The sequence below is a fragment of the Triturus cristatus genome, chromosome 10 (assembly GCF_964204655.1).
Source record: "Triturus cristatus chromosome 10, aTriCri1.1, whole genome shotgun sequence".
Classification (NCBI taxonomy): Eukaryota; Metazoa; Chordata; class Amphibia; order Caudata; family Salamandridae; genus Triturus; species Triturus cristatus.
In genome coordinates this window covers 799700998-799719779 of record NC_140593.1, presented here as the reverse complement: position 1 = coordinate 799719779, position 18782 = coordinate 799700998, and the positions used below count along the sequence as shown (strand labels likewise).

General features: G+C 44.9%; 1 protein-coding gene across 1 annotated transcript in view; it reads left to right on the top strand.

The window, feature by feature from the left end:
* Nucleotides 1-18782, top strand: part of FBXL16 (F-box and leucine rich repeat protein 16) — a 254560-nt gene that overhangs the window by 173678 nt on the left and 62100 nt on the right. Inside the window, exon 2 of the mRNA XM_085628344.1 lies at nucleotides 2876-3589. Coding sequence (XP_085484470.1) covers nucleotides 2888-3589 — 702 coding nt within the window. The 5' untranslated portion in view covers nucleotides 2876-2887. The remainder of the gene's footprint in view (nucleotides 1-2875; nucleotides 3590-18782) is intronic.

Below are 18782 nucleotides of genomic sequence, written 5' to 3'. Positions count from 1 at the left end.
AGGGAAGCATAAAGAGAGGGTGAAGAGAAGGATGGATGATAGATGGAGAGAAGTGTGAATAAAGAAAGGATGAATGGATGGAGAGATTCGAGAGATAGATGTAAGGAAAGAAGGAAGGTAAGATAGATGTAAGGCTGTGCCGATTGTTAGAGAGAAGGAATCAGGGATGGATGGGTGGCTGGATGGATAGATGGCAAGAAGAAAGGATGGATGAAAAGTGAAGGTGGAAAACAGCTGGATGGATAGATGGATGAATGGATGGGTCGATCAAGTGATAAAGTAAAGAGGATGGAGAAGGAAGGACAAAAGAGAGAAAGAAGGATAGAGAAGAGGATGGAACAAAGGATATTTAGGCCTTTTCAGAATTCCCTGGGGGAGTAATCTGATGAACACTGCGGGCTTGTTTGCCTCACCCCACTCACTCAGAGCTATATGGGGGATGGGTCAAAGCGAAAGGCACTTTATTTTTCTGGCTGCTCCCTTGGCCCTTGCAACTCTGCCTTCTCTAGCAACGCTCTGCAAAACCGGAAAGAACTAAAAAATCTCCAGCCGAGAAACACATAGTATATATCTCTATAGCTGCATTATCTTCCTCTAGGCTGCATGTTTTGAGGTTTTCGACCCCCTCACTAAATATTGTGGGCCTTATTTATGAGGCCTTACACCGGAGTTGCGTCACTTTTTTGGAACACTGTGGTTTCGAGAAAATGTGCCACGCTGCACCCTATTTACAAAGTGACGTATCTATGCAGATGCATCACTTTGTAAAGCCCTGCGCTACATTATATCTGTGTCAGGTATAATGTATGGAGGGTGGATGTTCCCAAGCAAAAAAGGCTAGCAGAAGTGGCGCAGTGAAATCTATGAAATTTTACTGCGCCACTTCCATGACTTCACTTCTTCAAACCCTTATGCCTGCTACACAACAGGCGTAAGGAGTGGCGCAGGACTTTTTACATGGGACTCGCCGATGTGTAATGACAAATTGCTTGAGTTGCGTCTGTTCTGTGACACACTCCAGCAATGTGTCATTATTGCGCCAACATATATTTTAGGATTCCTCACGTATCTGTTCAATCCTTGTGACATGGAGTGATGTAGTTTAAATACGACACATCCATGGTGTCGCTAGGAGGGTGCACTGAAATGCTCTTTTTGTCCAGCGATGCAACACTTGTCAAAAATGAGGCACTGTATGTCCTGTGGAATGTCATCACACACTTTTACATTGTCACACAGAACCGTGTGTGTAGTGTTCCTTCTTAGAATGTACCCCTGTTGCTATGTCACTTTGTCTAGAATGTGGAATTGATCTCTGGAAAGAATGTAAGCAACTTGTCAGTTGACAGTTGCAGGTCTGGATGAGGTCGTTTATCCTCTAACTACTTGTACTAATAAAGTTATATCTCACTTTACGCTACGCTCCTACAAGTCATCTCTTACATTTGGCGACGAGGATGGGATGCGAACCCACGCGTGCAAAGCACGCCCTGGATGGAAAGCTTCTTGCAGCACGTGTGGTCATAAAGGACATTTTAACAGATGTTGTAGGTCTGGTAGAGATAGAAAGAAAGTCAGAGAAGTACATTTATTTGCGGAGGTTATAGAAGAAGTCAACATCTGTCAGGTGAAAGGGTCTGGAAGTGAAGCTCCAATCGATGTTGTATTAATCAATGATGCACCTGTGACAAAGTGTCATAGCAACAGGGACCCATTCTAAAAAGGAACACTACATCCCCTCCCCCTCAATAACATCAAAATAAAATAGAGAAAACTTACAGAAGCAAACAAAGGAGAAAAGAAGTTAGACATAGTCTCGATATCACGCAGGGCGTTGAAGAAACCTACAAGGTCTGACAAATATCGTTTGCAGGATCACATCCTTACCTTCTGACACAACAGAGGGTTGCCATGAGAACGGCATCATCGGCGTAGAGGAGGGCCGGGACAGGGCGCATTCCTATTTGTGGGAGATCTTTTGAGGATGTCACGAGTTCCTCACCCACACTGTTCATGTATAATGAGAACAGGAAAGGTGCTAGAATGCACCCCTGTCTCACCCTTCTCTCCACACCGAATGCTTCAGTGCATTCTCCTCTAGCCCTGTATTTGACCCTAGCTCTACAACCCGAATATAGATCCCTTAGAAAGCTAATAATTGATATCTCCACCCCCATTTCTTTCATTTTCGTCCATAATTCAACGTGTCTCATGCATTCAAATGATGATGAAAGATCGACGAAAGCTAAATAAATATTCCTCTTTTTAATGTTAACATATTTCCCAATTAGCATATTCAAATTGAGACTCTGTTCTATTGTCCCAATCCCAGAACGGAAGTCGTATTGTAGATCTGACATTTTACCTTGCACTTCTGCCCAGTTCTGCAATCAGTTCAGAAATATACGACCCACTTTGCAGTGCATGTCTGACTTGGACTCTACTTATCTGAATGTGGCAGTATTCTCTGACGTCTGCACTACCTATCTGATCTTTGAAGTACTTTCTTTCAAACTTTGTAATACATGTATTGGCAATATGGGCCTGACTTTGACGCTTCCTACCTGATACCTGACCTTAGTAATGTCTGTTATACCTTAGCAATGTGTTTCCAACCGTAGCAATATATATTTGATGTCTGCAGTCCTATCTATTGATAGTCACTACATTTCTACCTTTTGCAACTGCTGTCTGATTTTAGCAATAATGTATCCATGTGGCTTTGGCAGCATATGTTTGAATTTGTCAATAGTGTTTACCCCTTGATAATATTTACTTGATTACATATTTTTTACTAAATAACAAAAGGATGAGAGTGATTGGACATGAGACCTTGCCACTTTCTAAAAGTGCCTCTTTTCTTTCTGGTCCACAGTGAGCTTGGAAGATGTCGAAGCAGGGCAACGGTGACAACAAACCCCCATGTTTACCCAGGAATGGACTGGTGAAAATCCCCACGCCTTCCAATGGACTAGGCTCAGCCAGCATCACCAAAGGAACGCCGGCAGTGAAGAATCGCTTGTGCCAGCCCTCCTGTGTGCCGGCCATCATTGGCCAAGCCTTACCGAACCACAGTGATCTACCGGGCCTGACATCCCCACTGCCTCTAGTAACCATTGCTGGCTTACCTTCCCCATCCACCATCATTCCACTGGGACTTAGTCCGGTGAGCGACACCACACGGGTGATCGACCCCTCCTCCATGGAGAGGAATTCGGGTTCCTCTTCGGACAAGCAGTTGGCTCTGGATGAGAAAATCCTCAACCGTCTCTTCTGGTACTTCTCCACCTGTGAGAAGTGTGTCCTGGCCCAGGTGTGTAAGGTGTGGCGACGTGTACTCTACCAGCCCAGGTTCTGGGTTGGGATGACACCGGTGCTTCATGCCAAGGAACTCTACAACGTGCAGCCGGGTGGAGAGAAAGAGTTTGTGAACCTGCAAGGCTTTGTGGTCCGAGGGTTTGATGGTTTCTGCCTAGTAGGGGTGTCTGATCTGGACATTTGTGAATTCATAGACAACTACCCGCTGTCCAAGAAGGGGGTAAAGTCCATGAGCCTGAAGCGATCGACCATCACGGATGCAGGACTGGAGGTGAGTGTCACCTGCATGAAAGACAGAGCACTTTGGTTAGAAATAAAGGTAGTGCATCTAATTAAGGCTAGTAGTAAAGATAGTAAATTATTATGGACTGATAGACCCAAAAATAAACACTATATCCCAAAACATTAAAAGTTACCTAAAAAACATTTTTTTAAATTTCTTGCAGTCCTTATCATGAGAAAATAACCTTAGAAATAACCTCCAAACACAGTGATCATGTTCATCTGTCAAGAGTTCTTTTTTGGGAAGCATGTGGGATGACCCGGGGGGAGAATGATTTGTTTTGAGGAACTTCCCTTTTAAGAGGTTGGTAAAAGTTGTAATGCAAGAATCCTACATTTACCATTCCACAGCCTCAGATTCCTTGCACAGTGTCCCAGTTTCTGCCCCTTGTAGTGATGACTAATCCATATATTTACTGGTGATTTAATTGTGGCAGAGAGATGCCGAGGGGTTTGAGACTTAACATCACCTCATGCAGCTTCATCTGCTGGTTGCTTCAGTGCACTGCTAGGATGGGCTCTAGAGCTGCCTCTTTTGAGGTACTCAAGGGTGTTTACTGTGGTGCCCTTGCTCTCATGACCAGTGCTTACGCAGTAAACCATATGATGCTCATACAAAGGCCTGTCTCCAGAGCCCAGGTGGATTTCACATCCATCTAGCTGCCATCTACAAACAGTATGATTAAAGGAAGGGAGCTGGAAAGTTTGATTCTTTAGTCAGAGAGAAGGCGGTGGTTTTGGTCTGCTACTATTCTGCAACCATCTCCAAGTCACGTGTTTCCTCTCCTGTTAATATTTAAGGCACCTTTTTTGCTCCCTCCTCCTCCCCTACTATTATGGACTGGCACCTTCCCTGGCCCTTTCAGGGGGTAAGGTGTCACCCAGTAGCGGAAGGCAGGCCAGAGGCCAAGGATCCAGATGGGTGTGCAGAATGTAAATTTTCCTAGTATAATGATCAGAGAATCTGGATTTCATTAAAGACACGGAGGCTAGCATTATGCATAACCTTTTATTGATACTCCAAACTGCAGCACTTTAAAGCAAACTTCAACCACACTTAAAGTTCTAGAATTAGAACCCACTTACAGTCTACATAAACCAAAGTCCAGCAGTCATGTTCCTCTTTATAGCTGCCCCGAGTCTAAACTTTCTTGAACTTGAAAGTTGTAAAATAATGCATTATACTTTTTGACTCTTTTTTCTTTCATACTCCAGTTCTCCAAGTTTCTCGATTTTCTAGAAAAAACAACACAACACTTTATGTAAATTGAAATTTCTACAAAACAACATACCATTGGATTCAATTGATAAATTTCACCATACATTTTACAAAACCTTAATAAACAAAATTCTCACTCTCGTTTCAATGCAACCTTACCTGGGAAGGGAGGGCAGGATAATCCTAGCATCTGTGTATTTAATGAAATCTATATTCTCTGATCATTATACTAGGAAAATCTATATTTCATGTCAAGTCCGGGAACTAGAATTAGGCATGTTCAAAGCTGTGATAACACAACCAATGATTCATGTTCCATAGGTTTTAAATAAAATCCTGCAAATACACCAGCATTTGGCTAACCTGCTACCTTCAGAATCTCCTCAAGGCATCCTCCAGATGTAAAAACCTTGCTCGCCATTGCACCTCTTACTGAATGTGCACCAAACTTCTGCATATCCACTCCTGCTTCTAGCAAAAATTATCTTACCCAATGCGCAATAGTCGCTGAACTCATAGGGTTAAATAGTCTCACATAAGATACTAACAATTGTGTTACTCCGTTCCTCCTGAATTCAGCCACCCTACTCTCATCTTCCTTTAAACAAGGCACAATATACAGCTTCAGAGGGTCATCAAATCCTGGGTAAAATACAGCAGCTGACATTGTTTTAGTTCTTTTTGTAATATTGAATATCATTCCATCTGGGTTGTAAAAACAGTTACTTACCTCCAAGACACAAACGTCTGAAATTCTTCTAAAAGTTATCAAACATAGTAGAGTTTTGATCTTGCTAGATAAATGCCTTGAGGTCAAAAACGTATTAGATGGCCAACGCTCTAATTTCAGGAATTTCAAATTCACATCCTATAAATCACTATGCCTAGGCCTAGGAGGCCTCCACAACTTTATTCCCTTAATCACCCTACAAATCAAAGTGTCTCTTCCAATGGGAAAAACCCTACTGGAAAATGACCTGTAGCTACAGATGCCTATAACAATTTATAGTTATGTAACCTAGATCCTTCTCAAATAATGATGATAAAAAATGAGAAATCTATTGTAGATGCCTCCACGGGATCCAAGTCTCTCTCCAAGCGCCCAAAAAATCATTTTTTTCCATGCTCCAACATAACGTTTTCTTGTCCGAGGTGCCCAGGATACTTTAAGAGGCTCTTGAGCCTGTACTGAAAGTGCTTCAAAATGTCCCCCACACCGAAATCTTCCAAGCAAGAAGGCTCAACGCCCCTTCCAAAACTAAAGGATGAACCACTCCTTCTGGACCTGTCAACATGTCTTCCGAAACTGGAATCAAAAAAGGCCAGTTTATTACTAACTCCAAAAGCCTGGCACCCAAGGCTGAGCTGCGCAGAAAGGAGTGATCAGAAATAACTGACCTTTTTGTCTCCTCTCCAGCAACAACACCCTCTGAATCATTGTAAAACGAGAGAACGCTTAACCGTGAAGCCCCTTCCAAACCTCCTGAAAAGCATCCACTGCCTCTGCCTGGGGATCTGGTCTCTAACTGAAATACAAAAAACTGGTACGCCAACCTTGACGCAAATTGATCCACCTCCAGAAGGCCCCAAACATTCTGAATTCTCCTTTATAGATGTGCACTCAACTTCCAATCGCTGTAATCTTTGAGATAACTTGAGTTCCAATCTGCTGTCATATTATACATACCTGGCAAATATTCTGCTTGCAAACCTATCTTTTGTTCCAGACAAAAAGTCAAAATCTCCTTCGCTACCTGGGTTAAATTCTTTGACTTGCTGCCACCCAATCGATTTATATAACGAACTGCTGGCACATTGTCCATCTTCAATAAAACATTGTAATTCTTTAACGTTTTCACAAAGCTTTTTAGTGCAAAAAGTCACGCTTTCATCTCTAATCCATTTATATGGCCCTTCCTCTCCTCCCATTACCATCTGCCACCTGTCTCCTGCTGATCCAAGCAATCACCCCAGCCAGAAAGGCTTGCATCTGTTTCCAATTTAAAATCTGGACATATCCCAAAAATCGCTTGGCCATTCCATGCTTCTAAATTGTCTAGCGACCAATTCAGTTGCTCTTGTGCTGCTGCTGTTACTTGTGCTTTGTCCCCATACCACAAACCTTTCCTTAGGCCTTCCGCTTTCAGTCTCTATTAACTCCTGTAATGAAGAGGGCCTGGAAAGACCACCTGAATAGAAGAAGAAAATAAACCTATAACCCTTTCTAAAGATCTCAGAGTAAAGCAAGGTTTCTTCAGAATCTGTTTCACTTCTGATTTTATTTTGACAACCTTTCTTTCCGGTAAATTCAAAGTTGCAAGAGTAGTGTTCACCTGAAACCCAAGGAACTCTATCTCCTGACACGGAACCAGCACTGATTTCTCCAAATTGACCAAAAACCCCAGGGAATCTAAAAGATGCAGAGCTACAGGTAGCTGTGTCCTCAACTCCTCCTGATTCTGGGACATAAAAAGGAAATTCTCCAGGTACATAATCATTCGAATTCCTCTCTCTTTGAAAAAAAATGCCACTGGCCTCAAAACCTTTGTAAAACACCAAGAAGCTGATACTAGTCCAAAACCAGGCAAGTGAACTGATAAAGGACTCCTAACCAATTGAATTGCAGAAACCTGCGAATCTCCTCCACTATTGGAATAGCGAAAAAAGCATCTTTCAAATTCAGTTTTACCAACCAATCATTCTTTTCCAGAATAGCTCTAAAAGGATGGACACTCTCCATCTTGAAATGCCTGTAATTCAAAAACCAATTCAGATTCTTTAAATTTATTACAGGGATCAAAAATATTGTGCTCATAAAACATGCATCCTTTCCAGATAATAAAAGACACACAATTGATGGACGGAATGCAGAACAAATCAAACCATTCACCCCCAGTCAAGAGATCTGGGTTAAATCCATCATTCCTTTGCTCACCATGCCACCCCAGTTTAGACCTGGCTTTATGCAAATCAGTCTTGACTGATTTGCATAAAGCCAGGTCTGTTGTTTTTGCATTTGTCACCCCGAGTGGGACGGGTATGCTCAGACGTGAGTCCCGTGCTCTCCATGCCACTGGAATCAAGCTATCCTGGCTGAAGAGGGGTGAAACCCCGAAACCGGTCCTAAGATGCTTGTTTCCAGTCCAGGGAGGACCTGGCTTGGCATTTCGGGCTGGACTGTTCCCATGAGGCACATGGCTGGGTTCAAACTGGAGTGGCATGGTGAGCAAAAAAACGATGGATTTAGGCCCAGATCTCTGTACTGGGGTGAATGTATGACATTGTTCTGCATTCTGTCCATCAACTGTTGTTTTTGCATTTGTCACTCCGTGTGGGACAGGTCTGCTCAGACGTGAGTCCCGTGCTCTCCATGCCACTGGACTCAAGCTATCCTGGCTGAAGAGGGGTGAAACCCCGAAACCGGTCCTAGGATGCTTGTTTCCAGTCCAGGGAGGACCTGGCTTGGCAGTTCGGGCTGGACTGTTCCCATGAGGCACAGGGTCAAGACTGATTTGCATATGGCTGGGTTCCAGCTGGAATGGCATGGTGAGCAAAAAAACAATGGATTTAGGCCCAGATCTCTGTACTGGGGTGAATGTATGACATTGTTCTGCATTCTGTCCATCAACTGTTGTTTTTGCATTTGTCACCCCGAGTGGGATGGGTATGCTCAGACGTGAGTCCCGTGCTCTCCATGCCACTGGAATCAAGCTATCCTGGCTGAAGAGGGATGAAACCCCGAAACCGGTCCTAGGATGCTTGTTTCCAGTCCAGGGAGGACCTGGCTTGGCAGTTCGGGCTGGACTGTTCCCATGAGGCACAGGGTCAAGACTGATTTGCATATGGCTGGGTTCAAACTGGAATGGCATGGTGAGCAAAAAAACGATGGATTTAGGCCCAGATCTCTGTACTGGGGTGAATGTATGACATTGTTCTGCATTCTGTCCATCAACTGTTGTTTTTGCATTTGTCACCCCGAGTGGGACGGGTATGCTCAGATGTGAGTCCCGTGCTCTCCATGCCACTGGAATCAAGCTATCCTGGCTGAAGAGGGGTGAAACCCCGAAACCGGTCTTAGGATGCTTGTTTCCAGTCCAGGGAGGACCTGGCTTGGCAGTTCGGGCTGGACTGTTCCCATGAGGCACAGGGTCAAGACTGATTTGCATATGGCTGGGTTCAAACTGGAATGGCATGGTGAGCAAAAAAATGATGGATTTAGGCCCAGATCTCTGTACTGGGGTGAATGTATGACATTGTTCTGCATCCTGCCCATCAACTGTTATTTTTCCTTTCCAGATCATCCTTCTATTGCTTATTTTTTCAACATCTCTTGAACCTTCAAATCTACCAACCTCTGCTGGTCTTCCTGAAATACCATCTCCCGTTGTTCCACCTCCTAAAGAGGCAGTTCCATGTACTCTATTGTGTAGCCATTTACCACTTGTAGACCCATTGATCCCTAGTTACACACTTCCAATTGCCTATGAATTTTTTCAAACGACCCTCTCGCTTTCTCTGGAAAGAACAAGAAATCGTCCTCGTACCTACCTTGATTTCCTTGTGTAAAAGAAGCTCTTCCTCTGACCTGATGTCCTCTTATACTTCTTCCTCTTTGAGGATAGAAACCAGTGGCAGACTGGAATCCACTAAAGGAAGGTCATCCTTCTGATTGGTAATGGGACCTTGAGTATAATCGGCCAGAGAAACGTCTTCTTGCTCCAGCCCTGTGAAAAACACATCCCCAAAAACCCTTCTGAGAGAACTCTAAGCCTTATCAAGGCTTGTGAAGGTAGAAATTTACTTTCCACACCTTTCAATATGCCTTTTCCTAATAAATACCTTTTAGGGTCCTCACTAGGCTCCTTTTTTAACAAAATCCCCTAAATTAGGACTAATGCGCATGAGGATAGCTTTTTGCATTTCCACCAATCAATGTTGCATTCCCGTTCCATAAAATGCAAGCTGCTCTTTGTGACCAACCCCTAAACAAATCTGTATCCACAAAAACTGACTTTGACTTACCTTCCTCAGCCATATCTAATATTCTCACAAGAGGGCCAATAACATCTAGTAGCCTAATTGGGACTTCTTTGAAGGCCGTTTCTAGACCATTCTTGGGGTCACGATCCATCTTCAAAAGAAAACTTATCAGATCTAAGTCTAGGGTCATCCACGTCTTATCCTCAATCATGGGACAAGAGCACTCTCCTCTCATTACAGCCCAGGCCTCCTTCTTCAAAGGCCTCTTTATTCACAACTTCACAAAATCTGAAACATGTGCCAAAGACCGCCAGTCTGCACTTCAAGGGTGTCTTATCATATCAGGTCTAAACATATCTACCCGCTGTGAATCCTTCACAATACCTTTCGCCTTTCTAATCTTCTCTTTCCTGTCAAAATCTAGATCCCAACCATCATCCTCATAATTGTCAAGTACAAACTCATCACAACGTTACCCTTTGGAATTGTTGGAATTTTCCTCATCAGGTGTTGCCTTAATCTCGTGAGCGTCATCAAAGACACCTTCCTTTGTGCTGCGCAGGACACCCTCTGTTGACTCGGTGATTCCTCGGGAGTAGATCAATGCCAAAAGGGGTCCACCTCTCGACAGCCCCTACCCTGAATGCTATAAGAGCACAGGAGAGTGGGATGGTCAAGCGGGGGAAGGAAAGGATGGGAACAGCGGGGAGGGAGATCTGAAAAGGAAAAGACACATAACACTTTAGTTACTGTTGGGTCACGGTTTGTTTAATATCAACCTGTGAATAACTCATACCTGTAAAAGAAACTAAGAACAATTTTCTCCAGGTGTAATCATCCTGGAAGCAACACCATTTTGTACACAGTTCGGGGCGCTAGTTGAGGCTCCAATGGTGAGAAGAAAGGCTCCATGAAACACACATCATACCACGCTGTTGCTCAATGAGTCATCCACGCCCTTCGCACCTGCAAACATACACACCATAAGCTTTGTAGTGCTTCACCTCACAGGGGAAGAGCAGAAGACCGCCTCTTAAGCCCCCTGTTAAAACATAAGGAGAGGAATCAAAATACGTCTTTTAACTCCGGTTTACATGACAAGGTATCCATTACTCCAAATATGACTTAGTGGCACTGTACGTAGTTCTGCGCACTTAAACACCTAATAGCCCCTCAAGGCTTGAGCAATGCACAGAGTTTTCAAGTCCCAGAACATAGTACTTTAATGACATAAGGAAAAACGAATGCAGGGTTCCCCACCGGAACGGTGGAAAGTATCACAACTAAACATGCGGGGATTCCGCTTTCTGAATCAAGGAGCGGAACACCGTTTCTAGTCTCTCAAGTGGTGCAGGTGCACCCTTACCCTACACGGGTTGTCGCAGGATAATGCTCTGTTTCCAAGGCTGCTTCGAAGGAATAACCAGCAGCGCTTGCACGACTGGACGGCTTCTTTATGCCGTCTTCCGCTTCCGGCTGGTGTTTCATGTGACCGGAAGGCTTGCGGAGGTACCGCATGGCGTCATGGGAGATGTAGTTTGTTTGGCGCGCCGCGCCCGTGCGCCCCCAGGCTTCTTGCCGCCGCAACCTCTTCGTCCTGGCTCCACCACCCGACCATCCACCGCCAGAGCTCCGCCGTCCTGACGCGCTCGGAAGCGCCCCCTCCGCCTCGAGGTAAAACTGGCTCAGGAAGTGTCTCGTCTGTCACTCGAGGGAATGGGAGATGTGTAACAGCACATCCCTCCTCTCGGGCTTTTCTCCGCGGAACGGGTTTACCCGGATTGTTTCTGTGAAAGAGTGACACAAGACGAGGGGCGTGCATGTTCGTTGCGGGTTCCCACGAATTCTCTTCAGGTCCATAGTTTTTCCAAGCCAGAAGATACCATAAGGCCTTTCGCTTCCATTTGGAATCTAATATTTTCTTTACTTCGTACTCGGGCTCTCCGTCAATCAAGATAGGTGTTTGTTGTCTCCGGGCTGGTGTAGCAGATGGTTTCAACAGAGAGACGTGGAAAACCGGATGAATCCTCATGTTGGCGGGCAGGGCTAGTTTGACGGCCACTGGGTTGATTCTTTTCAGTATGCGGTACGGGCCTATGTATCTCGGATTAAAAACACTGTATTTCCGGAACCTCAGGTTTTTTGTAGATAGCCATACAAAGTCACCTTTCTGGTATTCCGGGCCAGTACGACGGTGTTTGTCGGCCTGTTCTTTGTATCGTTCCTTGGTTTTCATTAGATTAGTTCAGGCTGTTTTCAAGGCCTCTTGTATTAATCCAACACGTTCTTGTATATCAGGAACTTTTTCATCGTAATTAGGCTGGACTATGGGGAGGAAACGAGGATGAAACCCATAGGTACAAAAAAAAGGTGTCATCTTGCTTGAGCTGTGCTGGGCACTATTATATGCTACTTCAGCCAACCATAGAAGGTCCACCCATTTTTCCATTGTTTGGTCTACATAGCAACGCAAGTATTTCTTCAGTGTTTGGTTCAAACGCTCTGTTTGACCATCTGTTTGGGGGTGGAAGGCCGTAGAGGTGTTGTTGGAGATACCAAGGGCTGAACACAATGTCTTCCAAAATCGGCTGGTGAATTGAGGGCCTCTGTCTGAAATAATGACCTTGGGTAATCCATGAAAACGAATGACATGAGTGAGCAACAAGGTTGCCAACTGAGATGAAGACGGAAGACCCGAACACGCGATTAAGTGACCCAATTTCGTGAGCCTATCCACTACTACCAGTATTGTTGTGTACCCTTGGTCTTTGGGTAAACACACTATGAAGTCCATGGATACGTATTCTCAGGAGTGGGTAAGGGTTGAAGCAAACCTTGGGGTTTTCTATCGTCTGCCTTGGCTCGGTTGCACGCTACACACTGCTGGACTTGTTTTGTGATGTCTTGTCTGACTGTGGGCCACCAGAACTGTTGCAATACCCTTTCTATAGTTTTGTCTGTTCCTGTATGTCCCGCACAAGGATCTTCATGGCACCAGCGGAAGACGTTTTTTCTTAGAGCAGCCGTAGGTACTAACAATTGTTTTCTTCGTATTGGAAGTCCATCCTTTATACGCCATTCAGTGTTCCTTTCCATCCAGGCCCTCCAAAATGAGCTCTTTATGGCTTGTTTCACCTGGTCCAAGAACAGGTTTGTTTGCACGAAACAAATGATCTTACTGGAGGGAATGATGGCCTTCAGTTCCTGTTTAGCCAAGTCAGAGGAATTATCACGGTGAGAGAGAGCGTCCGCCTTCTTATTCTCCACTCCAGGTCTATAGGTAACAATTAAATCAAACTCAGCAAAAAACAGCATCCACCGCAGTTGTCGTGGGGTGAGTAACCGAGCTGACTTCATAAACTGCAGATTCCTATGGTCAGAATACACTGTAACAGTATGTTTAGCCCCCATCAGATAACGCCTCCATTCCATAAAGGCGTCCTTGATGGCTAGGAGTTCTTTCTCTGCTATGGTGTAATGTGTCTCAGCCGTATTCAACTTCCGTGACATGTAGGCCACCGGATGTAGTTGCCCACTCTCTCTATTTCTTTGTGATAATATCGCTCCTATGGCTACATCCGAAGCATCCGCCTCCACTATGTAGGGTATTTCACTATCGGGGTGAGCTAGAACAGGTGCAGTGGTGAAGGCTGTTTTCAATACAGAGAACGCCGTTTGGGCGTCTTCAGTCCACCTATAGGGAACGTTTTTCCTAAGCAATTTGGTGAGAGGAGCTGCAATCTGTGAGAACTGATGTATAAAACGCCTGTAGAAATTTGCAAACCCCAAGAAGCATTGCATTTCTTTTACGTTCTTGGGAGGTGACCAGTCCATAACTGCTTGCACCTTGCGCACGGCCATCTCTTGTCCATCAGCTGATAGCATTATCCCCAGGAATTCCACTTTCCTCACATGGAATTCGCATTTGCTTATTTTACGATATAAATGATGCTTGCGGAGAGTGAGCAGAACAGCACGTATGTGCGCTATATGATCTTCTTCCTTATTAGAATACACTAAGATGTCATCGATGTAAATGATGGCTGTGATATCCAGGAATTCACGTAGCACATCGTTCAAAAAGAACTGGAACGCTGCTGGAGCGTTGCACAGCCCATAAGGCATCACGCGATATTCAAATAGTCCATATCGAGTACGGAAAGCCGTCTTCCACTCATCTCCCTTGCGCATTCTTACCAAATGGTAAGCCCCCTTGAGATCCAAACGGGTGTAGATTACAGCTTGTCGCACTTGGTCTAACAAGACTGGAATGAGTGGCAAGGGGTAGCGGTTCTTAATCGTGATATTGTTCAAGGCTCTAAAATCCACACAAGCTCTGAGTTCACGATTTGCCTTTGGTATAAAAAATAAAGGCAATGCTGCCGGTGATTTGGATGGTCTTATGAACCCGTTCTTTAGATATGTGTCGAGATAGTGTCGTTCATGCTCGTTTTCCGGCTCCGTGAGGGCATAGATTCTTCCACACGGTACCACTGCCCCTGGTACAAGGTCAATTTGACAATCATAGCTACGATGCGGTGGTAATACATTGGCTTGTTCTTCATCGAACACGTCTCGAAGATCATGGTTTGGTGTCGGTAATTCTACCGCCTTCTCCTCGGCAGTGGCAATTACATGCTTTTGAGATAGTTCCTTTGCAGTACTACGTCGGTTACCACTGCAATGTTCTCGGCAATATGGCGAGGTAAATTCTAACAGTTCTTTTTACCAATCAATAACCGGATTGTGTTTGCGAAGCCAAGGAAAACCCAATATAATACCATATTGGGATGCTTGTATAACATTGAAGGTGAGTGTTTCCCAATGCTGCTCTTCACATGAGATCTCCAGGTCTTGAGTACAGTAACGAATAGGGCCGGAAACCAGTTGTCGCCCATCTACTGTCATCACTATTTCTGGTTCGGTTTTAGTAAGGAGTTCTATGTGTAGTGTGTGAGCCAGCTCTTCATCCATGAAGAGTCCTGTTGCTCCTGAATCCACCATTGCCCTCAGAGAGTGCCGTTGATCCATAACATATAACTGTAACCTTACATGAAAGTGAGACGCCGGGCGTTCACCAGCTTCCTGAACCGAAGGGATCACCTTTATGCCCAAGGACCTCCCTTCTTGTCATCTTGGGCTGTGGGGTTTTCCGTCTTCTGTGCTTCCCCAACCGTGTGAGACAGAACTTCTCTAACTCGTCCCCTAGGTTTTGCAAAGCAATCTTTCACATAGTGACCCTTCTTTCCGCAATACAGATATAAGCCACTTTTGCGTCTCTGCTCTTTTTCATCTGCTGTAAGAGATGCTCGAACTGAGCCTATTTCCATGGGCTCATATGTATTGTTATACCCTCCCGGGGCTGCCCTGAATCGTTCAAATCTTGGAGTGGTTTTTTCCCCCCGTTTCTTGTCAAATCGACGTTCAGACAATTGATGATCCAATCTCTGAGTTAAACTAATGAGAGCCTTGCACGAGGTGGGCTGAGGGTCAATAGTTGCTAACACATCCTTGAGTTCGTCCCTAAGGCCTTGATAGAACAATGCGCTTTGTTTACCCTCTGGCCAGTCTGTTTCTGTGATCAAGCGCTGAAAGGTATTCACATACGCTACTAGGTCTTTGTTCCCTTGTTTTAGTTCAAGAAGCTCACGGTCAGCTGTAAAGGTTGCTGCTCTACAATCAAACACACGCTCAAATTCCTCTCGAAACGCGTCCCAATCATACAGCAGCGGATCGTTGCGCCGCACCAAGGGAACGGCCCACTGAGCCGCGTCGCCATTTAAGTAAGAAATGGTGAAGGCCACTCTGGATTGATTGGAAGGGAAGGCCTTCGGCTTACAAGAGAAGTGAAGCAGGCTTCCCCTGAGAACCTTTCTGGTGCAGCCAGTGGTATAGGGATTGGCATTTCTACGCTAAACAGTGCTGCAGATGAGGAAAAACTCCCTGAGGGAAATCTCCCGGTTCCTGCATCAAAGGGATTTCGTTGCATCCCTTCTATTCTCTGCTTTTAATGCTGCTGTCTCTGCACGAGAGGTGGCTAACTCCTGCTGTACTAATGATAAGGCACCTAGGACATCCTCTAACGTGGCCATGTTTTGTATCGACCCGCCCAGGAGGAATTCGATAAGTGGGCTGGTTATTCTGTTGACTCGGTGATTCCTCGGGAGCGGATCGATGCCAAAAGGGGTCCACCTCTCGACAGCCCCAACCCTGAATGCTATAAAAGCACAGGAGAGTGGGATGGTCAAGCGGGGAAAGGAAAGGATGGGAACAGCGGGGAGGGAGATCTGAAAAGGAAAAGACACTTAACACTTTAGTCACTGTTGGGTCACGGTTTGTTTAATCTAAACCTGTGAATAACTCATACCTGTAAAAGAAACTAAGAACAATTTTCTCCAGGTGTAATCATTCTGGAAGCAACACAGTTCGGGGCACTAGTTGAGGCTCTAATGGTGAGAAGAAAGGCACAATGAAACACACAACATACCACGCTGTTGCTCAATGAGTCATCCACGCCCTTCGCACCTACAAACATACACACCATAAGCTTTGTAGTGCTTCACCTCACAGGGGAAGAGCAGAAGACCGCCTCTTAAGCCCCCTGTTAAAACATAAGGAGAGGAATCAAAATATGTCTTTTAACTCCGGTTTACATGACAAGGTATCCAATACTCCAGATATGACTTAGTGGCACTGTACGTAGTTCTGCGCACCTAAACACCTAATAGCCCCTCAAGGCTTGAGCAATGCACAGCGTTTCCAGAACATAGTACTTTAATGACATAAGGAAAAACGAATGCAGGGTTCCCCACCGGAACGGTGGAAAGTATCACAACTAAACATGCGGGGATTCTGCTTTCTGAATCAAGGAGCGGAACACCGTTTCTAGTCTCTCAAGTGGTGCAGGTGCACCCTTACCCTACACGGATTGCCGCAGGATAACGCTCTGTTTCCAGGGCTGCTTCGAAGGAATAACCAGCAGCGCTTGCACGACTGGACGGCTTCTTTATGCCGTCTTCCGCTTCCGGCTGCAGTTTCACGTGACCGGAAGGCTTGCGGAGGTACCGCAAGGCGTCATGGGAGATGTAGTTTGTTTGGCGCGCTGCGCCCATTCGCCCCCAGGCTTCTTGCCGCCGCAACCTCTTTGTCCTGGCTCCACCACCCGACCATCCACCGCCAGAGCTCCGCCGTCCTGACGCGCTCGGAAGCGCCCCCTCCGCCTCGAGGTGAGACTGGCCCAGGAAGTGTCTCGTCTGTCACTCGAGGGGTGGGGAGATGTGTAACACCCTCCTTAACCGTGGTGTCTAGAACAACTCTCTGCTATGCTATTAAATTAGTCTTTGACTCATTCTCAATATTCTTCTTTTTCATCCTTTACTTTCCTGTACTTATTAAATGTATTGTGCTCCTCCTTCTCCAAGGACCAACATTCCTCATCTGAATTATCTGATGCCTTCCTTTTCCTCTTCATAACCTAACACATCCTTCACAGAGGCCCTTACCTCATCCTGGACCATTTTCCTAATGATCCCATCATTATTCCCAGCTACAGATGGTCCTCCTTCCTTGCTCATCTTTTCAGATCTTTCAAAATTATCCCACTTTAAATCCCAAATCTGAACAGTTTTTTTTGTTTTTGTTTTTAAACTTAGCTGTTATCAACGTTCTTCCCTTGACAGCAAAAGCGCCACAACATTTCCAAACATAGCAAGCTGTAACCGAAGAGCGTTACGCTCCTCGCAGAGACTCCAATCTCCATGGCAAACGATTTCAACAAAATGGTCGCCTGTTCCGAAGACACCATGACATGTGCATTACTCATGATGCCATCACAACAGAAACCACAGAAAGACGGCAAGCTGCAGAGAACACTCGTCCCCCTGGTGCCTGAAAGAGCTGAATGTATGGACCACGTTTGCATTTGGTCCAACTAGGAAAACCTTGCGCTGAGACAATTTCTCCCACCCTCAACACACCCCTAGACGAGCGTAGCGCAAGGGTGAAACAGACAAGATCAATTTTATTCTACGTTTCTTAAACTTATTCTGAGAAACATACATAAATACCGTAATCACTATTATCCATTTTCCCTTTTCTTTTATGGTAACATTTTAAAAATACATATCCCGTAAATTGGGAAACCATTGAAAACAACCAATTTTAAGCTACAAACGTCTCATTTACAAACTAATAAACAAATCATAGTTAAAACCAACATAAAATCTCAACTTTACCATTAATAATCAAAACATAAAATAGTGCTGACAGATACTTAACTGGCCAGGAGCAACAAATAAAAGAGGAAGATGGCTGCTGAGCTTTAGTTTATATAGACTCTAAGGGGGTTCTATTTCTAGAACTTTAAGTGTGGTTAAAGTTTGCTTTAAAGTGCTGCAGTTTGGAGTAGCAATGAAAGGTTATGCAAAATGCTAGCGTCCCGTCATGACATAAAGGGCCAGATGTACGACCATTGAATTTTGCGATTTGCAAATTGCGAGCCGCAATTTGCGAATCACAAAGTTCAATGTACAACAGTGTACAACAGTGTCTCCCAATGGGGTCGCAAATTGCATGCCTCATGAATATTAATGAGGCCGTTGCAATTTGTGACCCTATTGGGAATGGCTAGCACTCCCAGGAATGGTGGCCTGCTGGGGTCAGCAGACCACCATGTTGGGGCTTCTTTGTCAATAGAGGCAGTGTTTGTTATTTAAATGCAGCCCGTTTTCCTTAAAGGAAAACGAGATGCATTCAAAAAAGAAAAATGAAACTTTTCAGTTTAATTTTTAAGGGCAGGCAGTGGTCCCTAGGAGCTGTGAATGCAGTCGCAAAACACTCATACATGGCATTTGCACTCGCTATCAGGAAGGGACGCCCTTGGCATGCCCCTTCCTAATAGTGAGTCGCTAACCCTATTTTGCAAGTCGTTAATAGATTAGCGACTTGCAAAACTCGGGTTAGTACATTGTGCATCAGTTTTTTG